We start from the raw sequence: 23,679 nt of genomic DNA on the forward strand, positions 1-23,679 counted from the left end.
ATAAATTCAAACAACATGCTTTAAAAAAAAAAAAAAAAAAAAAAAAAAAGAGACTAGTTCTTGCTTCCAAGACATTATGTATGTACTACCTCAGCACATCTTGGTATCTTTCATAAAAGGGCCAGATGCTGGCCCTCCTTGCTCCCCTGGAAAATTCCTAGAGCACAAAGATGGTGTAGGGTGGATGTAGCTCTTCTACTCATCCAGTGGCACAGTCGTGTGCCTGGGTGGGGGATGGATCAGGACTGTGCAGGCTGCTGTAAATTAGAGCAGCCCCTCCTGGAATCTAGTTAAAAACATCCCAATACTTTTATTTGGATTCTGTATCAACAGTTTGTATAGTATTAAAAATTCAATTGGATCCTATATATTTGAAAGCTGGGGAACTCAAGAACTTCAGAGAACATGATTTTAGGCAGTTTCACTTTGCAACCAACAGGCACATAAGATGAAGTTGGATTGAACATCTCAAGGAAGGAGATTATTCTAGGAAAATAAGAGTTAATAAAGGACAGCACAATGTAGGTGTGAAATCTTATTCATAGAATCCATAATATTCTACATATAGAAAGTTACAGCATTACTAATTTGGAAGTAAAAATGTCAGATGAGATTTTGGGGTATCCATTCACTCCCCACAAAAATAAAAAAGTCTTATGAGATCATTGATTCCATGTGGCATAGTTTAAAAGTTCTAACACTTTAATTGAGCTAAAAAAAGGAGTCTGCAAAATATTCCTGTTACCTAACTTCTGAGTGTACATAGTAATTTTCTCAGTAATAATTTTCCAGGAAACCGAAGGTCTGCACCAATAAACTGTTGACATGCTAAAAACTTAAATGAGTCAGCCAAAAATACAAGTAGTGCATTTTTCTCTGTACAAAGGGGAAATGACACTAAGGGATCTTGTTAGCAGTATACATAAAGTCTGCAACCACGTCTCTGACCGCTAGACTTATATGGATATTATGAATGTTGACAACTGAACTGCTACTTCTCAGAATTTAACACAGCTCCTCTGAAACAGAATTATAAGTGTTCCAAATCTATGTTTGCAGAGGAAATAGATTACTGCACATGGCTAATGCTTCTTATATTAAATTGTAAATAAAGTGGCCTTAATTTGGAGTGGAACAAAGTTGAAACAAAAAAACTGGTTATTACATAGTTTATTACCAGTGAAAAATAAATTATTATGAATGGGATGGTAATAAAATGCTAGAGAGCTGTCATGTGTGTACTGGGAGTTGGGATGAAAAGTGGAAGTTACTTCTAAGGGCAGTTTTTGACAACATTTTACAAACACACATGGCATTTTATTTGTAGACAGTGAAGGAATCATGACAAAAATTGTCAGGTTTAATGGTATCAATGCCTACAGTGCTTCCAATCCTGGTTAAATACTGAGTAGTATGACAATATGAAGCAAGGATATATTCTAATCTTCTGCAATTTTTTAAAAATTAAAATTTAGGCGAGTAATTAGCTTCATGTCTAATTTCTGCACAAAATGGCTCTGCAAATAACATTTTGCCATGTTCCTCTGAAAATCTCCCACCGCTGTTTGTTGAGAAACAGTAGCAGTCTGCCCTAAGGGTTCTTGATAATTCTTTGCTTTGTTCAAATTTACTGGCCAAGAGGAAGAGAGAGAGAGCCTGAGCGCTCGTGCCTGCAGGATAATTAAAACAGAGTTACTGCATATCTCTGTTGAAGGTTACATTTCACTATTCCCATTACTAAAGAAGTTAAAAACTCAAATCAACAAGATGAGAGAGTTAGAACACAGTTCACTGCACAACTGTTTTCCTGATCACCAGGAATTCTTTCCTGGTTATGCAAGTGTGCAACACTAGATCATCACTAGTGGACACAACAGACCCACTTACCATCCTCTGAAGTGGCCTTACAGTCAGCAAAGGAACTAAAAATCTTAGTGTGCAGATCTTTATCAGTTTTAAATTACTTTTGTGCCAAAACTGCTCCATTGGCAGGCCCACTACTGTGATCACAGGATGGCAGCTTCCAGTAACAAGCCAACTATGGTAACTTCTCCTCAGCCCATGGTTGTAGAAAAAGCCCTGGTCCCTTGCGATGCATGTCCGCCACCACCAGAAGAGCTAAGCCATCCCCCCACACACCAGAGGAGCCATTACCAGAATCTGTGTTGGCACCTGCTCACTGGAAAAGCTGAACCTCTTTCGCACCCAAGGGGGGGACACGTGGCCAGTATGTTCAAAGATGGCTGGTGGATTTCCAGATATTTCACTAATTAGATAGGTTATGGTGATCGTTCCCTGTGTCTAACTCCCCCCATTCCCTCTCCCTGGGCTCTGGGGAAATTTAGGTATACAGGGAGAAGGAGTGAATTGGTTAACATGGGAAATATGCAGATCAGAAGAAGTGCAGCAGGAGAGTTTGAAAGAAGCCTGGAAACAATAAGTTAACTAACATCATCCTGATCAGTTTCTTTATATGATGCTCTCTTTTCTTTAGCTTTTGTCTGCTTTTTAGACATAGACTAAGCTCTCTGGAGCAAGCACCATGTCTCAGAATCATAGAAACATAGGGTTAGAAGGGGACCGCAAATCTAACCCCCTGCCAAGATGCAAGATTAGTTGTGTCTAAATCATCCAAGACAGAGGACTATCCAGCCTCTTTTTGAAAACCTCCAGGGAAGAAGATTTCACGACCTCCCTAGGCAGTTTGTTCCATTGTCCTACTGTCGTCTTAAACATTTGTAGATAACCCAGAACACTAACCACAAAGCCTGACTCTCATTTATACTAAGGCCCCCTTACATCACGCTGGAAGTGAAAGAACCTTGAAGGGGGCATAAATTACATCTACAACTACTTTAAGGCATCTGGATAGTGCCAGAGTAATGTAAAGGGTCTTAATATAATTGAGAATCAGGGCCACAATCTCCAGCCAATGCCAAAGAGGAACGACGCATAAGCATCGACACTAGCAGGGAAGACTGAAGAGTGAAATCAAGTTAGCATTCCTGTATGACAAACTCCAATTGCGCTCAGCCCTTAGTTTAGCTGAATTCAGACGAAATTAGGATCTGCTATTCTGAACTGGACAATTTCCACATATCCCTCAGAGTTAACCAAGATCCATTTTCAGATACTCAGCTTCTGAATCTTAGATATGCTTTGTTGGACAAAATTCTGTATATGCATCTCTCGACTACCATTATTTTTTGGTTATTTATTTGTTTTTAAATATATACAGCTAAAACACACTTATATACTTACTGATCCTTTTTCCATCACTCTGTTGAGCATGACAACACCATGGCTTTTCTGTTCCCAAACCATCTCCCAAAAGTGACCACAAGTATTTGGCAGAGGACCCTGCGCAAAGACAGAGAATCTTCTAAAGTAAGCAACATTTTCTGTGGAAAGAGCACTGGCACCCTAGTTTATAGCCTAATGCATGCAAATAACGTCTCATTTTAAGTGTCTGAAATGCAATACAATAGCTTTAAATTTCAGTTTCCCCACTATGAAGTCACCAGCTTAAGTGTGCTAAATCTGTTCCCACAGAAAACAGGAAGAGAGAAATGGTCTTATTTGCAAGAAGGGAACTGGGAGTGAAAAAACACTGAGAGAACTTGCTCCAGAAGGGCAAAAAAGGAATCTAATGCGGAAATAATCCCACCCTTACCCAGGCAATGGGATTTGAGAATAAGTGATTTGCAGAAGTGGGGCCATGATGATTTACAGTAAATATATATTATAGGTAATAAAGAACATGCTAGTAATAATGCTTCAAAGTTACTGACTGAGGCCTAGGAAACAGTGGTCAGTCAAAAGAATGAGCAGCTATTCTGGACTGCTCGAAGACTATACAAAGTTTATTAGTCTTCTTAATACCAACCCTATCAATAGTTCTTAAGGGGTAGTCCTCTTCATTAGATCCCAAAGCTACCTATTTTTAAAGCATCTTCTCCTGTAGATTAAGATTTTACTTTACACCTAATCTCTCTTTTAGTTGATCTCTGTAGTTGGGAGATACCAAGAAACACCACCACACAGTCTTAACTTTTTTGATAACCTAGACTAACAAACCCCTGGTCCACACTCACCTGGCGATTTGGTGGTAGTCGACAGGAATTACGCAAACTACGCAGAGTAGCTTGTGTAACTCACGTCGACTGCTCTGCTTTCCTTCTGCGCGCTGTCTACACTGTGCTACGCTGACGGGAACAGCATTCCCGTCAATGCAGCGCTTTGCTACTTGAGGGGGTGGTTTTACTCAGTCGACTTCCTGATCGATTCAGCGGGTCTACATTGACCACTCAATCGACCCAGAAAGATCGATCTGGCAGCGGGCCGCCGTCAGTATAGACATGGTCAAAGTTGTGCTGCTGTGATTTCTCTCACACCTTGCATGGCTCAAAGACAAAATAATGTGGCATGGTCCTTGGAAAAAAAATAGACTGGATTTTGAGTGGCCTCATTTCAAACTCATTAAAGAAACATTGGGTTAAAACTGATACAAACTATTAGCTAAGTGTACCTCTTATTGTGCTACAGGTTAGATAACTATTGCAGAATCAATGTTTATCAGTCCTATGATCTTCTTGCCCTGAATAATAAAACAAGAAGATCTTTGTCCACAGTTGTTTTGCCTTGAGGCATCTAGGATATCACAGATCCTCATTAACTCAAGTTCTCTAGAATTCTTTTCTTCTACTTCTGTATTAAAGATGGATGTTGATTTTCTGAAAACAAGGAGGAAGACCTCTTGACTTCTGCTAAAAAATATTAAACCCAGTTTACCTTCATCTAGTAAGCATAGGAGGAAGAAAAAAAATACAAATATTAAAGAATACTGTCCCCAGGGACCTGAACCATAAATCTCACTGTCTAAACAACAGTAAGGCAAACAAGAATTCTGGCACAGGTTTAGAGTTAGCAACTAACAAGTCATACTATCATTCAAACTGATTACATAAAAAGAAGCAGGAGTTAGATTCACAAGAAATGTAACTCAATGGTGCTAGATTTTATGGTATTTTTTTTTAACTCTCTTAAATCTATTTTTCCACACTTTTTCCTGCCTCTGTGTTTTTAAGTAAAATGTACCAAAAAAAAATAAATATATTATATATATATATATAGATATATATATATAGCTCCAAACAGCTTGACCTGAAGAAGGTTTAAACTAAAGGTGAGACTCCTCACTACTTCTAAATACTATGTTGGTGATATAGCCTAGTGGATAAACTAGACACTTTTAAATCTCAGCCAGTGGAGAACTACATTGCTGTGTTGAAGCAGCTATATTAAAGTCATAGGAAAACTCTTGATGAAAAGAATCATGAACAGAATGGTCAAAGCATCTGCCTTTTCATTTCCTAATGAATAGGCTGCCCCAAGTATTCGCATTAAAAAACAGAGGTTAGTTTGCAGTGCAATAATGGTGGTGGGAGTCCTAAATTGTGAGGAATTTCTGGGATCCCAAGTTAACTTTGAATTAATTTAGTTATGGTTTTAATTTGTGAGATTGCATATTTTGTGTACATGTACTACTGTCTGTGATTTATCAGAAGCATGTACATGTTATTATGTGGATTTTGAATTTGCTGTACAAGTTTCATTTCCTGCCAAACTCCAGTTATCCTAATGTTTTAGATGTCCCTTAAGACATCTGGATAATCAGGATTTACCACTAGATGGGTTTAGAATCCAAAAGACGTAAATTCTATCATCTAAAAGATGCAGTCTCTGAAGTGGCGAGACAGACGCACTATTATCTAATAAAAGTTCCTCCACCTAATCCAAAGGCAGATCTGGTAAATGCACTGAAGCCATGTCTAGGATAACAGGTCAGGCCAAATCCTGGTCCCATTAAAGTCAATAGTGAAATTCCTATTGACTTCAATGGAGCCAAAACTTGACTTGCTGTGTTTAAAAGTGTGTTTCCATTTTAGAAATCTTACTTTCCTAGTGTGGATGGGCACAAAAAGTTACAGGCTAAACATACAAGAGGGTCAGAATGCACTAGTAGAGCCAGTGCTGATGTGCAGCACGTGACAATATATGCAAAGTCATGCTTTTTTAAACAAAAAACTCTTGGAGCTGCTGGTTTAAGAAAGGGTAAAACACTTCTATTGATGAATGATTTTGTAAGTTTTTTTTCCAGTATTTACCTGGGTAAGGATGTAGTTCCTTTGGGCCTCTTCCATTATTATCAAGCTGGCATTGATATAGTCATTGTCACCTTGGTTTAGCTTAATTCGACTGTGGTCAACTATAGCATAGACAGACAATCAGAAAAAACACTGGTTAATGCCTGCATACGTAACATACTTTATGATTCATGCACAATTTCATCAAATGCGAGGACCAAAAATTTAACTTTCTAAAAGAACAAAAAATAAAACAGTAACAATGAAATATTGTATATGCACAAAGAGTTCTTTGTACTTGCTGTACTGGGAACACACAGTAATTAGTACTATTTTATTGTTATAACACAATAAGGCCCAAATTACAAAAAGTTGTGAAAAAGCATGGGAGTATTTTGCACATGCAATGATCACATTGCATGTGCAAACATGATATTTAAATCTGTGTGCATAATTATCAAGGTACTACTTGCACGTGCAATCAGCATGTACAAATTAAATACACAACTGTACGCATATTTTTGCGGATCTAACTTTGTGAAGATCTGCTCTTTAAAATCTAGATTAAAAGGTAAGTTTGAACAAGGTTTGCCTGTATCAGCATGATAACCATCAAATGGAAACCTTCACCTCTGCTTATAGGTCCTATATTCAACTGAAGTTTTTCCTAATCTAGCCACCCCATCTACTGAATTGAACAAACAAAACAAAAATTACTGAGACACTTATTGTACTGCATTTCTGTTCGTTCTAAAGCTTGCAGTATTTATGGTTTCCCAAAGCATAAGAATTTTCACATTTTACAAGATAACCAAACTTATAGGAAGCAATACCATCAAACAGAAAACAAAATCAATGACTGTTAAAAAAAAAGACTCCTGAAACTGATCAGTAAGCAAAGCTATATGCAACATTATAGATCCTATTGAATTTCCTGAAAGGGTCAACTGAATTTTAGCCTCTGAAGTGACTGAACATGTTTTCCAGTATATGGAAATACTATCTGTTCAGATGTGATATGTACAGAAGTCCTTTGATTGCAGCATACATCACAACTGTTTTCATGTTTGTTCTATGCAGTGTTAACTACGTATGATAAAACAATGTGATCCACCTCGTATTTAGCTGTGACACTCAGTACATTTCTCAGACTCAAAGAAGAGCTCTGTGTAGCTCAAAAGCTTGTCTCTCTCACCAACTGAAGCTGGTCCCATAAAAGATATTCCCTCACCCACCTTGTCTCTTAAAACAGAGGACATCATTAATACACACTTGGAGATGAGGGGAAAGACATCGCAAAAGGGTATCATGATTAGGGTTTCTGTTTTTTTGGGTTTATTGTCATTTCATTTTTCAGGGTTTATTTTTTAACATTTTTTGAGTTTTGTAGGTGTCCAAAAGGGGTTTGTTTGTTTGTTTTGTTTTGTTTTTTTTTTTTTTTTTTTTGGGGGGGGGGGCGGGGGGGCTTTCTATAAATTACTCATTAAAGTAGTATATACTATAATGAGTAATCTCTTTGTAATGTTGCCTAGTGTTGCTTTAACATAGTACTCTTTCAACAGCACTAGGGAACCTCTAATGAACACCAGCAGGACCAATTACTGTGCAACAAGTTAGTGCGCTTTAGAAATCACACCTCTGTAATCCACATTACTTCTCTGTGTAGACAAGCTCCTGGATACAAGTAACTATTTCTGGTGTTTATCCAATAAACACTGATTGCATTTTTTGCATTGGAGTGTTTTGTTATCAGTTCAGACTGAAAAATAAGAAGCCCTAATCATGACCCACTCTGTAAAGGGAGAAGAAGCCTAGAGACCTGAATATGAAGTTTCATCAACAGAGATATTAGGAAAACAAGGAGATCTGAGTTTCTGATGTGATTAAATTAAAAGCTAGCTTGGTTTTTTTGCTTCTTTTTACCCCTCTCAAATAGCTCATGACAAACTTCCAATTATATCGTTTTGGCAAGATTCCTCCCAGTCTCTGTACTATATTAACTGGTAGCATGCTATATACCAGTGGTTCCCAACCTTTTTGGCTGAAGGGCCACAGATACCAATTTTACAATCCTGAAGGGCCACCAGTCTCTGCCAGCAGCCCCTCCCCCACATAGCCAGATGGAAGGAGTTCAATGAAGGGGCTGCCTCCTCACTGATCTCGTCGCTCTGGCTGCATCAGGGAAACTGCACATGTCCTGTAGCCCCGTGCGCTCCACCTGGGCTCCTGGCAGTGGCTCCCTTCTGCAGTCAGGGGGATGGGAGATCAGGGCTCCCTTCCCCTGGCTCCAGCAGGGACCCCAGCAGCTACGTATCCTGGCGAAACGCTTTGTCGTGCTCCCTGTACAGCCAGGGAGAGGGGAGCACTGATCTCCCGTCCCCTTGGCTGCAGCAAGAAGCCTGCAATGGTCTTGTAGCCCCGCGGCAACATGCTCCACCTGGGTCCTTAGGCAGCGGCTCCCTTCTACAGCCAGCGGGAGGGGAGCAGTGGGCCACTTTGAAAAAGCCCACGGGCCACAGGCTGGGAACCACTGCTATATACAGTACACATTTTTACAGCAATGGAGAGGATAACTGTACATTTAATACTGATAACAGATTTGTGCTACCCTACCCATCATTATTCTTCTCTGTCCTCAGGTGTTTGACCATGAGACAACTGCTTTCCTGCAAAGACTTCTGTCCATGAATACTGCAGCGTCTACATACTGCTGCAATGTAATCCCATGACATACCACACTCCGACGGTGTATTGTGATATCTCTAATGTCAACAAGTATTAGAATGACAAAAGATTCACGTTTTGGATGTGTAGTCATCCATTCAAAATATACATCCCAATGCCTTCTATGAGACAAATTCTTAGAGGTCAGCAGTCTGTTACAAATAATTGTGAAGAAAGGATACTTACAGGGGCTGACATCTCTGTACCTGTTTCGGTTTTTGTTTCTGGGATGTTTGGCCACTTTACATGGAAAGTCACTAGCTTCATGCCTGATATCCTAGAACAAAAGAAATCAAGATATTTGAACTTGCCAGCAGTTTGCAAGAAAACCTTACAATTCAATGTGTCAGTGTCTCTGTGGGGGGAGGAGTATTTATTTTATTTTATTTTTTAAAGTCACCTGCAAGTATCTGCTTATCCTGGCATTTTAATCTGCTTGAGGGTTTTGGACAGCAACTGTTTAGAACAAATGTGTTCAGTTTTAGATTAAATACTGAGGTAAGATTATTTCTTGGCGTGCTAGACACTGACTCATTGTTGGCTATGCTAATATGCTATCAGCTTTGCACAAAGGAAGTACTGCAACACTTCGACATTGTACTTTTGGATGAACGTATTTTACCTGGTGTACAGAATTGTGCAGACATATGGCATTACAATAATATTTCCATTAAGTTATTCATCACACTCAGCTACACATTAAAGAGTTCACTAAGAAAGATGGTTAGAAATGGCTATCTGTAACAACCCATCTGTCAATTAGTATCCTACATATCACCATTTCATAAGCCTGTATTAATAGCCAAAAACTACAGTCATGTTTAGTTAAGTTAATTTTTGGATCTTGAGTCATCAGCAAGCTGTTCTGGAGCTGTTAATGTCAAAAGAGGTTCTTTGTGCTCTGTGCATACCCTACATAAACAAGGATGCCAATCCCTAAGCCAGTGCTGACAGAACCATCCAGGTCTTCCTCCAGCCTTTTTTCAGATGTGTCTAACAGCTCAAAACTCTGAGAGAAACTCAGAAGAAATAAAAAAGCAAAATACTGCCCATCTTCAACATAAATCCTAATTTATAGAAATCAGGCACAACATACATATTGTATGCTAAATAAGTGTACAACCTGTATGAATGTCGTTACCAGGAACATCAGAAAAGAGATCATGTCATTGTAGATGTTTTACTGAGGCTGAAACAAAATCTGAATGAAAACTACAGGAAATGCACTCATGGTAGAATTGAGATTTAGTTAATATAAGGAAACTAAAGGAGTCCCAAGACTGACATCTTGTATGTGTGTAAAGTGAACAGTTTAGTATGGCTCAAAGGCCATCCAAAAATACGAAACAAGATATTAGGGCAAATTCATCCCTTTCCACTAGGGTTGAATTTGAGACAACTATGATTTATTTGGTTAACCAAATTAAACTAATTTTACATTAAGAACATGCAAGTTCATTTTTAGTTTTCTATACCTTTTTTTTTTGGATCCTATCCTAATCAGCTGGTTACAGTGGTGTAGCTCTGCTGATGTAAGGGAGCTAATACCAATACTTATGCCAGCTGAGGATCTGGCCCATAGAGTTTGGACCAAATCAGACTGGTCTGGTACTCTTCACAATTTTGCAGAGAGATAAGGTTACATTAGGTATACAGAGAAGTGCTAAAACATAGGAATGTTTTTGTCCAAAGTGGCCTACCAACTGCAAGCATTCGATTCCTTCATTTCTCTTCCCCGCTATTCCCTATATATATTTAGCATAATCTATGAGTATGCTGTATAGACTATATTGCGTCATGAGTTATATTTTACAACTACTTGCCCCAAATTTCTACAGTGATCTGAAATGGCTCCCTGCTGAACAGGTCTTGACATCAGCTGCTATCTTTTTATAACCTAACACAAGTATTTCTGATGGGGAATGTAGGCTGCCAGCATGCTGAATGCAGTCTCAACTCCAATAGTACAACATCCCAGAAACATGAAGCCCTGCAACTTACAAACATATATATTCACAAGTTGGTCATTTTTTATTTTAGTGTTTTTGCTACCATACCCAAATTGAAGTATCAAGACAAAAAAAGGGAACTGCAAAAAGGTTTTCTAAATCTTTATATCATACTCCGCACAGAGCCTATACAGCAAGTAAAAACCGCAAGGTCCATTTACAAAGAAATCAAAATGTACGCAAAAAAAGTCTGATTTTACTAATTCACTCCAATGTCTAAAGCAGAGGAACTAACTTGCCTTATAAGCCAATAATAGATCCTAAATATCTAAACTGTTAACATCAGCTCTTATTAGATTTAAAGCAGAATTACAATGATGCTTCAGTCACACAAAGGAACTTTAATAACTGATAGAACAAGATGCTCTTCACCCTCCCCAAGAACTCATTCCCACAAGAACCATTGAAACCAAGTGGTCCATAAGGTTAAAAAGTGTTAGACATTGATATACACTATAAGAATATTCATAGATACAGGGGAAAAATCATACATTATATAAACAATGATGTTTCAGGGCATAAGCCAATGATCATCTGCCAGCACCCACTGCAGTAGTATTACAATGGGAGTTATGTACATTTGAAAATTCTACTAGGTACCTACATGGCTCTTTAAGCACTTAAGTACCTTTAAAAACTGAACCTGAGTGGCTCCCAAGAATGAATAAAGGCATTTAAGTGATCTCTCTTTTCAATCCCCAAGGCAGGAAAACCTGCTAAATTTGCAAAATTGCCTTAAGAAAGAATACTATTGCAGGAAAGCTAGGTCAAACAGATGAGTCTGCTATTTAGATCAGAAGACAGGAAGTTAGTAGCCACTCTTGTTGTGCCTGACTGGGTATGTCTACACTGCAATTAAAAACCTATGGCTGGCCCATGCCAGCTAACTCAGGCTCATGGGGCTTGGGCTTAAAGGCAGTTTAATTGTGGTGTAGACATTTGGGCTTATCTACAGTCCAAATGTCTACACCACAATTGAACAGCCTTTAAGCTCAAGCCTGAATCAGCTGGCATAGGTCAGCCACAGGTGTCTAACTGTAGTGTAGACGTACCCATTATGGGAAATCACTGTCACAGAGGGGGACATGTTCTCTCAGGTAACTCGAGAAATCCATGCAGAGCTTTCAAACTGGATTCTACACTAAATGGGGAGCCATGCAGTGAGATGTTCGTAGGGATCTGTGATGCTAACTGCTGCATGTTGTCCTGAAAAAAATCCTCAGCTAGTCCATGGGGCTTCATTTCTAAATATAGCAAATTGCATAAAATAATCAAATTTGAAGGTCATAAGTGCATGGATCTCAGGAGCCAGATATATTTCTGAAAGAATGGGGAAGTGGGTGGTTGTTTGTTTTTTGACATGGTAGCTAATTGTGCAGTCGACAGTAACAAGAAGTCTAAGAGTACTCTCAGGTCATTAAATGACTTAATTATAGAGCAGATGCCCTTTGTAAAGAGGGTTATTAGGAAGAAAACTCTGTTGGCAAAGTTATTACATAAAATTACCCATTCTGGGGCTTCATTAACTTTCCTCTGAAGCTTCTGGTATTGGCCACTATTACAGACCAGTTACCTGATAGATTATACTACCATAGGACTGACATATTTTCAAATTGCCTATGTAGGAAGCCACAGTCAAAAAAACAAAACAACAAATACCACCAAACAAAAATACCCAACAAAACAAACCTCTCATTCCATAATTCAAAACAGACAAGTTTCATGTAAGAGTTACTCAAAGTCAATGTCAGTACGATAAGTGAAAGGCTGGTAGATGAATACAGGGATTGATAAGAATAATGAACACTTTCTTGAATCATACACACAATCACATTGTTGAGACCCCATCATTTAAAAGGGAAGCATGACATTTAATTTAAAATGTCATGCAATATAAAACTTAAGAGGAGGAAGGACTAGAACTGAAAGTCAGTTTTCCAAAGTTAAATCTTCTGGTTTTGAATTTGACTCATTTGGTAACACTCACCTCATGAGTTTAAGTCCTGTACCCTCCACAGCTATTTCAGGGTAATAATTTGTAGCTCGGGAAGTAGTCTTTTGAAATGCTGTAGTTCAGATGAGACAAATCAATGTTTTTCTGCCCACCTCTGATCTAGATCTATCGTAATGATACAGATGAAAGTTAAAGATCCTTCTGTGCTTTTCAAGAGGAGACAGCTGCTCTCTGCTACATTAGGGGCTAAACAGGACCCAGGACTGGGTAAGTGGAAAAGTGGTTTAGAGCCAACTTTCCCCCTCCTCCTTGGGGGTCATGCTGAGCACAGCTTGACCAGAGCAGTGTTTCTGGCCCCTGGTACCATTAGCAACATTACAAAATACCATAAATCTATGCAGCCCCAAACAAGCTCTGTTTTTGCTTTTTCGTTTTAGGCCACTAACTTCTATAAAGCCCTTCATCAAAATATATCAAGAGTGCTTTACATGCATCCCTATTTTATAGGCAGGGAATTGAGCCACAGAAAAATTAAGGTCCAGGTTCACATAGGTATTTAGGGTCCTAACTTCTACTGATTTCAAAGTAGAAGTCTAAATACCTTTGTAGATCTGTCAGCAAATCATTCAGGTACATTGTATTCATAATCATATGGCGGATGTCACCTCCTTGCAAGCATTCATGTGTCACTATTTATAACTCACATTACCGTTTAAGGGTGGGGAGAGGGCTTCATCCAAAGCCCACTGACTTCAATGTGTTTTGCATCACACTTGAAGTCTGTAGATATCTTGATTATATTTTTCATTTTATCCATTACTGCATGATAATCCTGTAGGGTAAATAATTTTGGTGCAGCATAAGATAAGAGAGTTTATGCTACACTGTCACTCACTGCCTGTCTGTATCTCTGGGAAACAGAAGTTGCCAAGACCATATGAGCACTACTACAGTGAACTATACCAGTCTGGCGTAAACCAAAATAATCACATTTAACATTTAAAGCTTCCTTAATGCTTTTAGTAATTAGCCCAACACTAATCTCAATGAATTAATTTTATTTAAAAAAAAAATTAATTTCCTAATATCTATTTACTGATACAGGTGCCACTAAGAAGGGCAGGACAATAAAAAAAAAGTCACAATCAGAAGTAAAGTGAAAGCTGCTGCTCTTTGGGATGTTCCTTTGCTGGAACATACAGACTTCATACAGTTACATGGCTTTTCCCTCCTGAGACCACAAGGAAAACAAAAAGTGTGGGAGGTCCTGCAGAAACATACAGCTTGATTAATTAAGAGGAAAGCCTTTTCAGACTCAAAGGGAAAAGATGGGATTTTGCAGAACTGAGCACCAGTGACCCTGGTCATTCTCTAAAGAGAATCCTGGTGAGCCAGAATACAAAGTGAATCACTCTGATAAAGCATTCAGGAACAGATTGGATGAAACTGACATCCAATTGGTTGGGCAACAGAAGCAGACTTTCTTTACTATGCAAACAATGATAAACTTGTTAACCAGACTTCAATGGCCCTGATATAAATTCTTTAGGGGAGTAGCTTTGATCACATGTGCCAAGTGGTTCATTCATTCATAGACATTAAGGCCAGAAGGAACCATCATGATCATCTAATCTGACCTGTATAAACACAGTCTATGGAATTCCACCCAGGTTCATGAAATAAGCTTTGACAAGCTGTAGAGAGAGTTGTACAATTGAATAAAATGTTCACATCACTTTCTTTCTGCTTTGCTGTACATCCAGGATCTAAGTAATAGCCAGTGGGTGTGTACTTACATTTCTCAAGTAGTCTGTGTAAGGCTGGTTGAGCAAGTGACTGTTACATGAGTCTACAAAATTGTAATCACAGACATACAACATTGTTTTCCTAGAAAGCCCCTTGCTGATTCAGTATTATGTGGGCAATTTGAAACACGGTGTAGTGACGCAGTGTAAGCAGCACTTCCATGTCTACAGTCGGTTGTGGTTGATGAAATGCACAGCCACCAGAATGTGTAAGCTAGGCCAGAACGTGTCATTACATTATGTCAGCATGTAGGAAAGGGCTTTAAAGAAACCTATACCCATTTTACTTACCCCAGCAAGCAGACATCCCCAAACTAGGGCTTTGTTGCATACCATGAACAAGTTGCAACTTACCTAAAAAATTTAGACCAAAATTTAGAGGATTGTAATTTGCGAAACCTGAATTGCCTAATGTGATGGGGTGCCTACCCCACAGACGTGGTGAAAGAGTGGGCCTAAGAGTACTTGGAGGATAGGTCAGGCCTAATTAATGATGGAATCCAGCTTGGCAGGGGCTGGGTGTTGTTATAAAGAGAGGACATAGGGAGCAGAAAGGGGCTGCAAGGAGAAACTTTGCAGTTACACTCCTGATAGTAGAGAGAGGAGAGAGCTGAAAGGAACAGGAAGCTCTTACAAAGTGAGGAGAAAAGCCCAGGGACAAGCTTTGTAATAGGGAGTACAGGAAGGTGGCAGCAAGAGACAGTAGTGTAGAGGATAGATCCGGGTTCCCCTACCGAAGGTGGTGGGAAGCCCCTAAGACGACGATAAGGACTACGAGAAACTTTGAGAGAAGGTGTATGAACCAAGGGTGACAGACTAGATGGAAGGACCCGGGGCTATTTATTTATCTGTTTATGCTGGACTCTGTAGCCTTAGACAGGGTCTGACTAAAGCATGACTTGGTTGTCTGACCAGGTTATGAGAAGAGGTGGACCACAGAGACTGGCATGACTGCTGACAAGAGGTGCTAGACAGGAGAACTTCTAACACCACACCCATGCTTTAAGGACGCACTCTAACAGTGAGTCCACCCTTCTATACCATGAAGGTGTGTGTAAATAAGGTAGATAGTTCATTTGAACGCACATTCTGAATTCTCATCATTTAGATGTGCACTTATCCACACAATTTAAACATTTGGGCCAAGATTTATAAGTTGCCATTTTGCAACTTCCAGGTAGTAAGGGCAGGAAAGAGTAAACAGGACTAACTAGTTTCTATTGAAGGACACTAGCAGTATAGGAGCCCAATATATGATTGGAAGTAAAATAAAACAACCCTAAATGCACAACTTTAAAATGTTGTAGAATTAAAGTTATAATCTGGCATCTCCTAACTTTCAATTATTTGACTTTGCCACCTAAATACAATTCTATTTATCTTAAAGAGAAGGTTAAGGGATGCTTGATCATAATCCAAGTATCTATATGGGGAACAAATATTTCATAATGAGCTCTTCAATCTAGTAGACAAAAGTATAACCAGATCAAACTCGGGCAAGTTGAAGACAGGCAAATTCAGACTGGAAATATAGTGATAGTTTTTGACAATGAGGGTAATTAACCCCTGGAGCAATTTCTCAAGTGTTGTGGCAGATTCTCCATTGCTGACCATTTTAAAATCAAGGTTGGATATTTTTCTAAAAAAGATATACTCTAATTCTAATAGAAATTATTTTAGGGAAGTTCCATGGCCTGTGTTAGAAACTAGATAATCACAGTAGTACCTTCTGGCATTGGAAATTACGAACTCTTAAATGTTTTTTTTTTTGCATGCAATTATATTAAGCAAAAGAAAAAAAATGTTGTAGAATGGAAGTCTGTGTAGCTATGCTGATATTACACCAGCTGAGGATCTGACAATTTGTCAGCCCCTACATATTACGAATACAAACTTTAATATTTCTGACTTTTCAACTTTTTTTTTTATAAATAGAATCAACCAACTTTGGTTTTGATCACTTGTATTGAAGGCTTTTTTTTTTTTTAAGACATCGTTTAATATTAGGCTAAAAGTTATATGGATGTTTTCAAAATGTAAATAAATTAGAATGTCAAAACATAAAAACAAAGACTAAAACCATAAATTCACAATAGGTGGCAGGAATACACTGTTAAGATAGTCCAAAAGGCTCACAGGTGATAGCTGAACAAGAAACAAAACTAAAGTGGGAGCATCAATATATTTTTTTTAAAATCCTGCTTCTCCCCTCCTTCCTTACTTGCACAACTCTGCTTCCTATTCAACAACTCTCTTCTTTACTCCTGGAGTGAGTGTGAGGGAAAAATATTGGAGGTGGAGACTGAAGAAACAAAATGGCTCTGACAAGTATTTTTGCAGAGGAAAAGCTTTTACTATTTACAATATCAACCAAGAATCAGTGCCAGGAAACAAACCACAGTCTTATTACAGTCTTATCAAGATATGAGTCAGTTAATTCACCTCCTATGCAGTTTAGAGAAGGGAAATGAATCATGAAGATCAGATCCAGATCTTAAATTCCCCAAAGATTCGAGGTTTTCAGATCCAGGATTTTGGCTCAGGCTTATCTCTAGTATACTGGGTACATTTAAAAATCCAGATGTGTATCGGTATTTAGTATTTATATTTTGTATGTGTATTTGTATTTAGTCTGTATAGCAAATCAAGATCCATATTTAGAAAGCAAATTTAGTTTTTACATGGTGGTGTTTGGATTCCCTTAACACTTGTTTTTAAAGGAACTAAAAAACATTTCATTTTCCCTGACCATTAGGTCAACCTTTTATAGGCTGACATTTCAAGAGAGTTGCTACATAACATTTTAACTCCCGGACTGACTAGTGAGTGTCAACTTCTTGCTGACTGACAGCCTTTGTTGTTACTTATACAAGGACATGACTAAAAATGAATGTTCCCTGATAACAAATCTAAATATTTTTGTGAGAAGCGCTTGAGAAAAAAATACTAGGCACTAGACAAGAGGCTTCTCCCACAGCCCTTTAAGACAATGAAATCAGATGGTTTTGCTGTACACTCAGAGTACAATCATCAAGATGGCAATCTTTCTAGAGCTAGGACTCATTGTGTACAGGGTATAACAGGACAGTAGATGGTCCTGGAATGAATACAAAGAGGCAATTCAGTTGAGAGGTTCTGCTGACATAATTGATGGAAGGGGAGCTGTGGAGTGACTTCATCTTTGTGTTCATCCAAGGTCATTATTATTTATTACACATATACATGCAATTACTTTACATTGAAGTATGTTTTATAGACATGAAATTAACCTTAATAGTTTGGGACAAACTGATATTAATTTTTAATCAAGTAGTTAATTATCCTTTGACTGTAAACCTGTGAAGGGTAAAAAAATCAAGTCAATTGCTGAGAAACATGGGAGCAAGTGACCATTTTACAAAAGTAACAAAGGAGTGCTCCTCTTTCACTGGCTCTGCAGTTAAGCATTTTCTGTAGGAACTCAATATTTGTGAAAATTAAGTGGATAGTGGTTTTGATATTAGAAACCTAGAAAAAGTGTGTATATATTTTAAAGTTAACAGGACAGTGATATTTTATTTGCATTTTGAAACAATAAGGTTCTGCACAATTGCACCCAATACTAAAGAGAAAGCCTCATTTTTCAGTGAAGAATATTGGAATCTTCTTAATTCTCACTGTGCAAAAATTCTGACACACAATTAACCCAGTCACACCCCATTTCCAAGGTTCCAAGTACACTTTCCAGAATACGATGAATCTAACAAAACTAAATTACGCAGTTTAGTTGTTTTGTCAAAGGTACATCTTGGGATGCAGTATTTTGTTAGCTAATTCAAAAATCTAAAATACAATGGAGGTCTCCAGTGATTTTTCTACTATACATTTTCAAAACTTGGAGTTTACATAGGTCTCAGCTTTCTAGAACTGAACTTCAGCCTTACTGTATTGACCATGAAAGACATCTCAATTTTGAGTATTAGAAGCTTATCGTATTTATAAATCCTGGAAAAAAGTCATCCTCACATTATAAAGTCATGTAGTGTACGACATGGAAAATGGTCTTTGGTTAGAGGTATGATAATTTTGTTCAACTAGTTTCAAGAATTGCTCTAGAGCAGTGGTTCTTAACCTTTCCAAACTACTGTACCCCTGAAGCCTGAGTCCCACCCCCACGGGGCTGAGGCATGTAACTTAGTTTCATGGCGCCCCTGTGGCTCCAGGCAATTGCCTTTCTTGCCACCCCCAATACCAGCTCTGCACTTGCGACCCCTCTAAAACCCCAGGTTAAGAAACACTGCTCTAGAGCAAGGGCAGGAGATTGCAAAATTGAAAAAAAAATGCTTGATTTGGTCTTGTGCATAGACTTTGCCACTAATCTGTTTACATTAAACAATGCTAGCAAGAATCTCCAACTATTTTAAAATTCTCTTTAAATATAAAAAAATATCACCTATACACATCTTCCTTTAATGCACAATCCATTAATAAAAATAAAAAACCTTTAACTATATATTAAAGTGCACCAGAGGTTGCAGCAGCCAGGGACCAGTTTTTAGCTTAGTGTAATAAACGGCATATTGTTGGTGCTATATTTATTAAGTATGGACTTAATCCAAAACTCACTGAAGTTAATGGAAAGATTCTCTCAGACTTCACTGGGGTTCAGGGTCAAGCCTTAAAAGCCAAGTCCAATTCCCACTGAAGTCAGTGTTTCAAATTTCAGATCATTAGGTATGACAAAACACATCAGCCAGTCAGTTGGAAAGAGCTTGATGTTTCACTCAAAAGTATAAACTAACTTGTATCGGAATATGTCCAATAACAAAGGTATCTGTGAAAGTTTTGTCTCACTTATATCATCAGTTAAATAGCCTTAATTACCCCATTTTCACAGACAGTTTGTAAAAACATTCTTGCTGACAAAAGAACAGTGAGTTTACCTCCACAGAAGGAATATTCCCCATGAAAACAAGTGACACTGATGTGTTTAATACACTATACATTGTTTGCAAGTAATAATCCTCCAAGTATGCCCCTAAATGAGATCTTTCTAGTCCATGAAACTGTTATAATCTAGAGGAATAACTGCTAATTTGTGAACTGATTCCTGCTACTTTGAGTAACCTGTTTTATACTATAGATTAATGCATAACCATGGCACAGCCATAATCCTTTTATAGCTAAGTATTGATTCTTCTTCCCGCCTGCCCCCCCAATTTTTAATGGAGCATAAAAAAGTAATATGGTGCTTTGTTAACATACACTTGTATCAGATGTATCAGGACAGCCCTGGGGAAAAGGTTGGCCTCCACCACACTTTCGCCTCCCCATTACAAAAGTGGAAGACAGACATGTCTGCCTGCCTTTGTTTCTCACTCTAATCTGAATAGACCAAAGCAGAGCAACAAAAAGAACATAGGAACTGCCTAACTGGATCAGACTAGTTGTCCTTCAGGTCCATTTATCCTGCCTGTAACAGTGGCCACTACCAGATATTCCAGAGAAAAATGCAAACTTCAGTGAACAAATATGTAATGCTCATAAAAATTTAGGAAGAAACTTCCCTCCCCCCCTCAATTAGTGGTTAGCTTATGCCCTGAGCACAAGGGTTTTATATCTCTTTAAAAAAAAAAAAAAAGCTGTGTAACATAACTATGGATAAAACAGCGAGAGTCCTGTGGTACCTTAAAAACTAACACATTTATTTGGGCACAAGCTTTTGTGGGCAAAAACCCACTTCGTTGGATGCATGCAGTGGACCACAGAGTATAGAAGCTATTATGCATCTTGGCACACTCCTTTTAAGAGGGTAGAACAGCAGTTCTCTAGTGTTTTCATCATGTAGTCCACACTGTAATACAGAGATCCATCACACAACCACCACTACTGTCAACTATGTAGCCCACTGCCTCTACTATTCAGGACCAGAGAACATCTGTGTCTGCTATAGCAATTTTTTTTTTAAACCAGGAAAAGGCAACTTTATTGAATTAAAATAACATTTTCATGCAGTCTTTACATGCATTTTAACAGCTGAAAATGAGGATCAGGACTGCATGTGAACTACTAGCTCTCTATGAACCATTAGTAAGTGCTCTGCTGATGACCAATGGTCCATGGAACACCATTAGAGAACCTTTGAGGAAAAATAATTATTGATAACGCAATGCCAACAAACTAGGTTTCATGTATATTGTCATAAGAAATTTAAGCTGCAGCTATCAAACTATGCAATGAGAGCTGTTTCAAAAGCAACTGAATACATAAAAGAAATTGGCATGCTCTTTAATAGATAAGTTCTTTCTGAAATCTATGGAAGGTGCCAGAAATTGTCTCATCTGGTGCCTTGTTCTGAATTAATGGAGGGATCTCTTTTTTCCCCAATATGTTGGGGTAATCTGTTCTACTCTTTAACAGCATAAAAAGTAGATAACCTTTTAAAAAACTAGAAATTAAGAGATGTTTTATCTGCATTAAGATTGTTTCATGTGAATTGACACTGCTTTATCAATCTATTCTCTTGTGCAAAAAAACCCAACCATTTACTTCTTTCAAAAGGAGAGAGAGAAGTATCGGTATTGCCTATAACCCAAACAGAAAATAAGTTCACACACACACAAAATCACTTCATGTATTTGTGGTCAATATAGCCATTGTTTCAGTTCCTAGGTTCCTTACAGCTTAAGAACAAAAGGTTTTCCTACAATAAGGCACATGAGGAGCTCAAAACTGATCTTTCATCACATTGAAGCAAATGTGAAACTGTAACAGTGTAAGCAAACTACTTTCAATTCTTGGTGCAAAGAATATTTCAAAGTATTTCAAGTGTTTGGACCGCATTTGATTCGTTAAACAAGGGCTACCAAAAAATAAGTACTGAGCTCTTTTAAAAATTCTGTTCTATATGGGTTCTTATATTGAACTCATCACCTTAGTATTGAACCACCTTCCAGAAGTGCATTAAGCAACTTGACTAAATCTGTCCTGTTTCTCTCATGTGCTCCTGGGGCTGGGGGAAGGGGAGAAGTGTGTGGAGTGTTTTGTTTTGCAATATTGTATATATTTTCCTTTGCTTACACATTGCCACATGTTTATTAGAGAAGGCAATGCCAAAAAAATTCAGCTTGTACTCAAAACAGTAGAAGGTGGTGAGGTTTGATGTTCCACAAAAATCTGGCCATTTATTTTGGTCCCTAACAGGATGCTGAGCTGTTTTGAAAATCTGGACCCGATTGTCGGTGCTGAGTCCTTTTGAAAACTCTGGCGTATAAAAGCAAAAAAGCACATGGAGTATGCTCATTCCATGTGAACATGAACTAGCTGTAATTTAAATTAACATTATAGAAATTACTTTGTGCCACTCCTGTTCAGATTCTAATCTCATACTTTTGTAAGAGTTGATCACAAAGAAACTTAAGAAATCTCCTGAAGGGACTGTGTGAAGATGAAAAATAAAGGAATCACTTATGTTTTGTTAAAGTCACAAGTTTCACCTTGGGCAGAAATCAATATGCAGAAAATGAATCAGTCCAGTCTGATTTCCTGTAATTGGTTTCACTATATTGAAACCACTACATATAAGGCTTTGAACCACAAAAGGATTCCTGTAAATGAACACAAGCACAGTAATTAAATCCTGTTTCATGAGCAGTCTTCCCCTTTCAGGAGTAATTTAACTAAGTTTTAGGTGTAAACACTACTTTATACATACAAAAAAAGCAGCAAAGATTTAACACAAGTATTAGGTTACATGCAAGATACAAGGTGTATATCAAGGTACACTGTTAAACAAAAAAAGAACCACCACCTGCTGCAGGGATTTTCACAGCCTGGGGTCAATGGACTCAGGCTCCCAGTACAGGGATAAAAATAGCAGTGTAGACATGCCCATTCCGGCTCTGAAACCCAGCAAGAGGGGTGGGTCTGAGAGCCTGAGCTCCAGTCCAAGTGGGAATGTCTACACTGTTATTTTTAGCTCCACAACACAAGACCAAACCAATTGACCCAGGCTCTGAGACTTGCTTCCAGGGTTCCCCCCCCCTTTTTTTTTTTGGGGGGGGGGGGGGAACACACCAGTGAAGACAAACCCACAGTTGAATGTTTTACTCGTAAAGCCTGTTGTAAGACTTTCCTATGCTATTGCATAAAGGACTGTAGAATTATGACATTAGCATTCAAGCTCTATTGTGGAGTCGCAGACTTGGGATATTTTCTTTCATGAAGGGAATAATTAGTCCCCAGTCTCCTGTTAAGGCTCCTTATTATCACAACAGCGTGCAGTGTTTAAAACAGTCACCAGCCACTGTTCACATAGCAATACCTTGGAGACCAGCTGCAAGTTTCCTTCACCTTACTCCTTCCTTTAAACCAGTGATACTCAGACCTCAGTGGTTCAGGAGCCAAATTAGCAATCATCATCATCCAAAAGGGCATTCAAAAGTGAATTCATAATTCACTCACACACTCTCTCTCTCTCTCTCTCTCACACACACACACTCACACACACACACACCTCTCACAGCAAAATGTTTGACCAAGTATTATTTTATCAATTACAATTAGTTACCAACATAGTAAAAGCATCCTGATTGGTTAATAACTTAGACTGGTTAATAATTAAATCACACAGTGTTTTAGTACCATTTACTGCAAAGAGCTGCAGGAGACACAATGCAGAACCACTTGCAGCTCACAAGCCTCAGTCAAAGTATCACTGCTTTAAAACCCTTTGTTCTATACTGGTTTCCAAAGTGGATGAGTTGGAAAATCCTGCAGATGGGGCCCAAACTAGTTGCCCTTTGTTGCTTTTCAATCCTGTCTTCCCAAATGACATAGGAATTGCCTTAAATTGCAATTGCAGCCCTCTGCTTAGCTGCATATTGCAAAGTTAGACCATGGAAATCCTGGTTTTTACATTATTGTTTTGGAAATTAAAATAGTCCTGGCATATCTCGGACAGTAAAACAAAGACAAATGTGTCTTGTTCCCTCGGTTTGGCTCCAAATAGATTCTTTGGACCTGGCTTCTACATCATCTCTGCATTCAGCTGCTTTATCTGA

The 23,679-nt window shown here is 38.4% G+C and overlaps 1 protein-coding gene across 2 annotated transcripts in view; it reads right to left on the bottom strand.

Annotated features, from left to right (window-relative positions):
- Positions 1-23,679, bottom strand: part of PTPN1 (protein tyrosine phosphatase non-receptor type 1) — a 63,444-nt gene that overhangs the window by 12,579 nt on the left and 27,186 nt on the right. For both annotated transcript variants that reach the window (XM_067554251.1, XM_067554250.1), the window contains exons 2-4: positions 9,057-9,147; positions 6,168-6,268; positions 3,262-3,360 (exon numbers count right to left, since the gene is read on the bottom strand). In XM_067554251.1, coding sequence (XP_067410352.1) covers positions 3,262-3,360; positions 6,168-6,268; positions 9,057-9,147 — 291 coding nt within the window. The remainder of the gene's footprint in view (positions 1-3,261; positions 3,361-6,167; positions 6,269-9,056; positions 9,148-23,679) is intronic.

This window comes from Emydura macquarii, unplaced genomic scaffold (assembly GCF_026122565.2).
Source record: "Emydura macquarii macquarii isolate MOO-44397 ecotype Brisbane River unplaced genomic scaffold, CSIRO-AGI_Emac_v2 contig_1483, whole genome shotgun sequence".
Classification (NCBI taxonomy): Eukaryota; Metazoa; Chordata; order Testudines; family Chelidae; genus Emydura; species Emydura macquarii.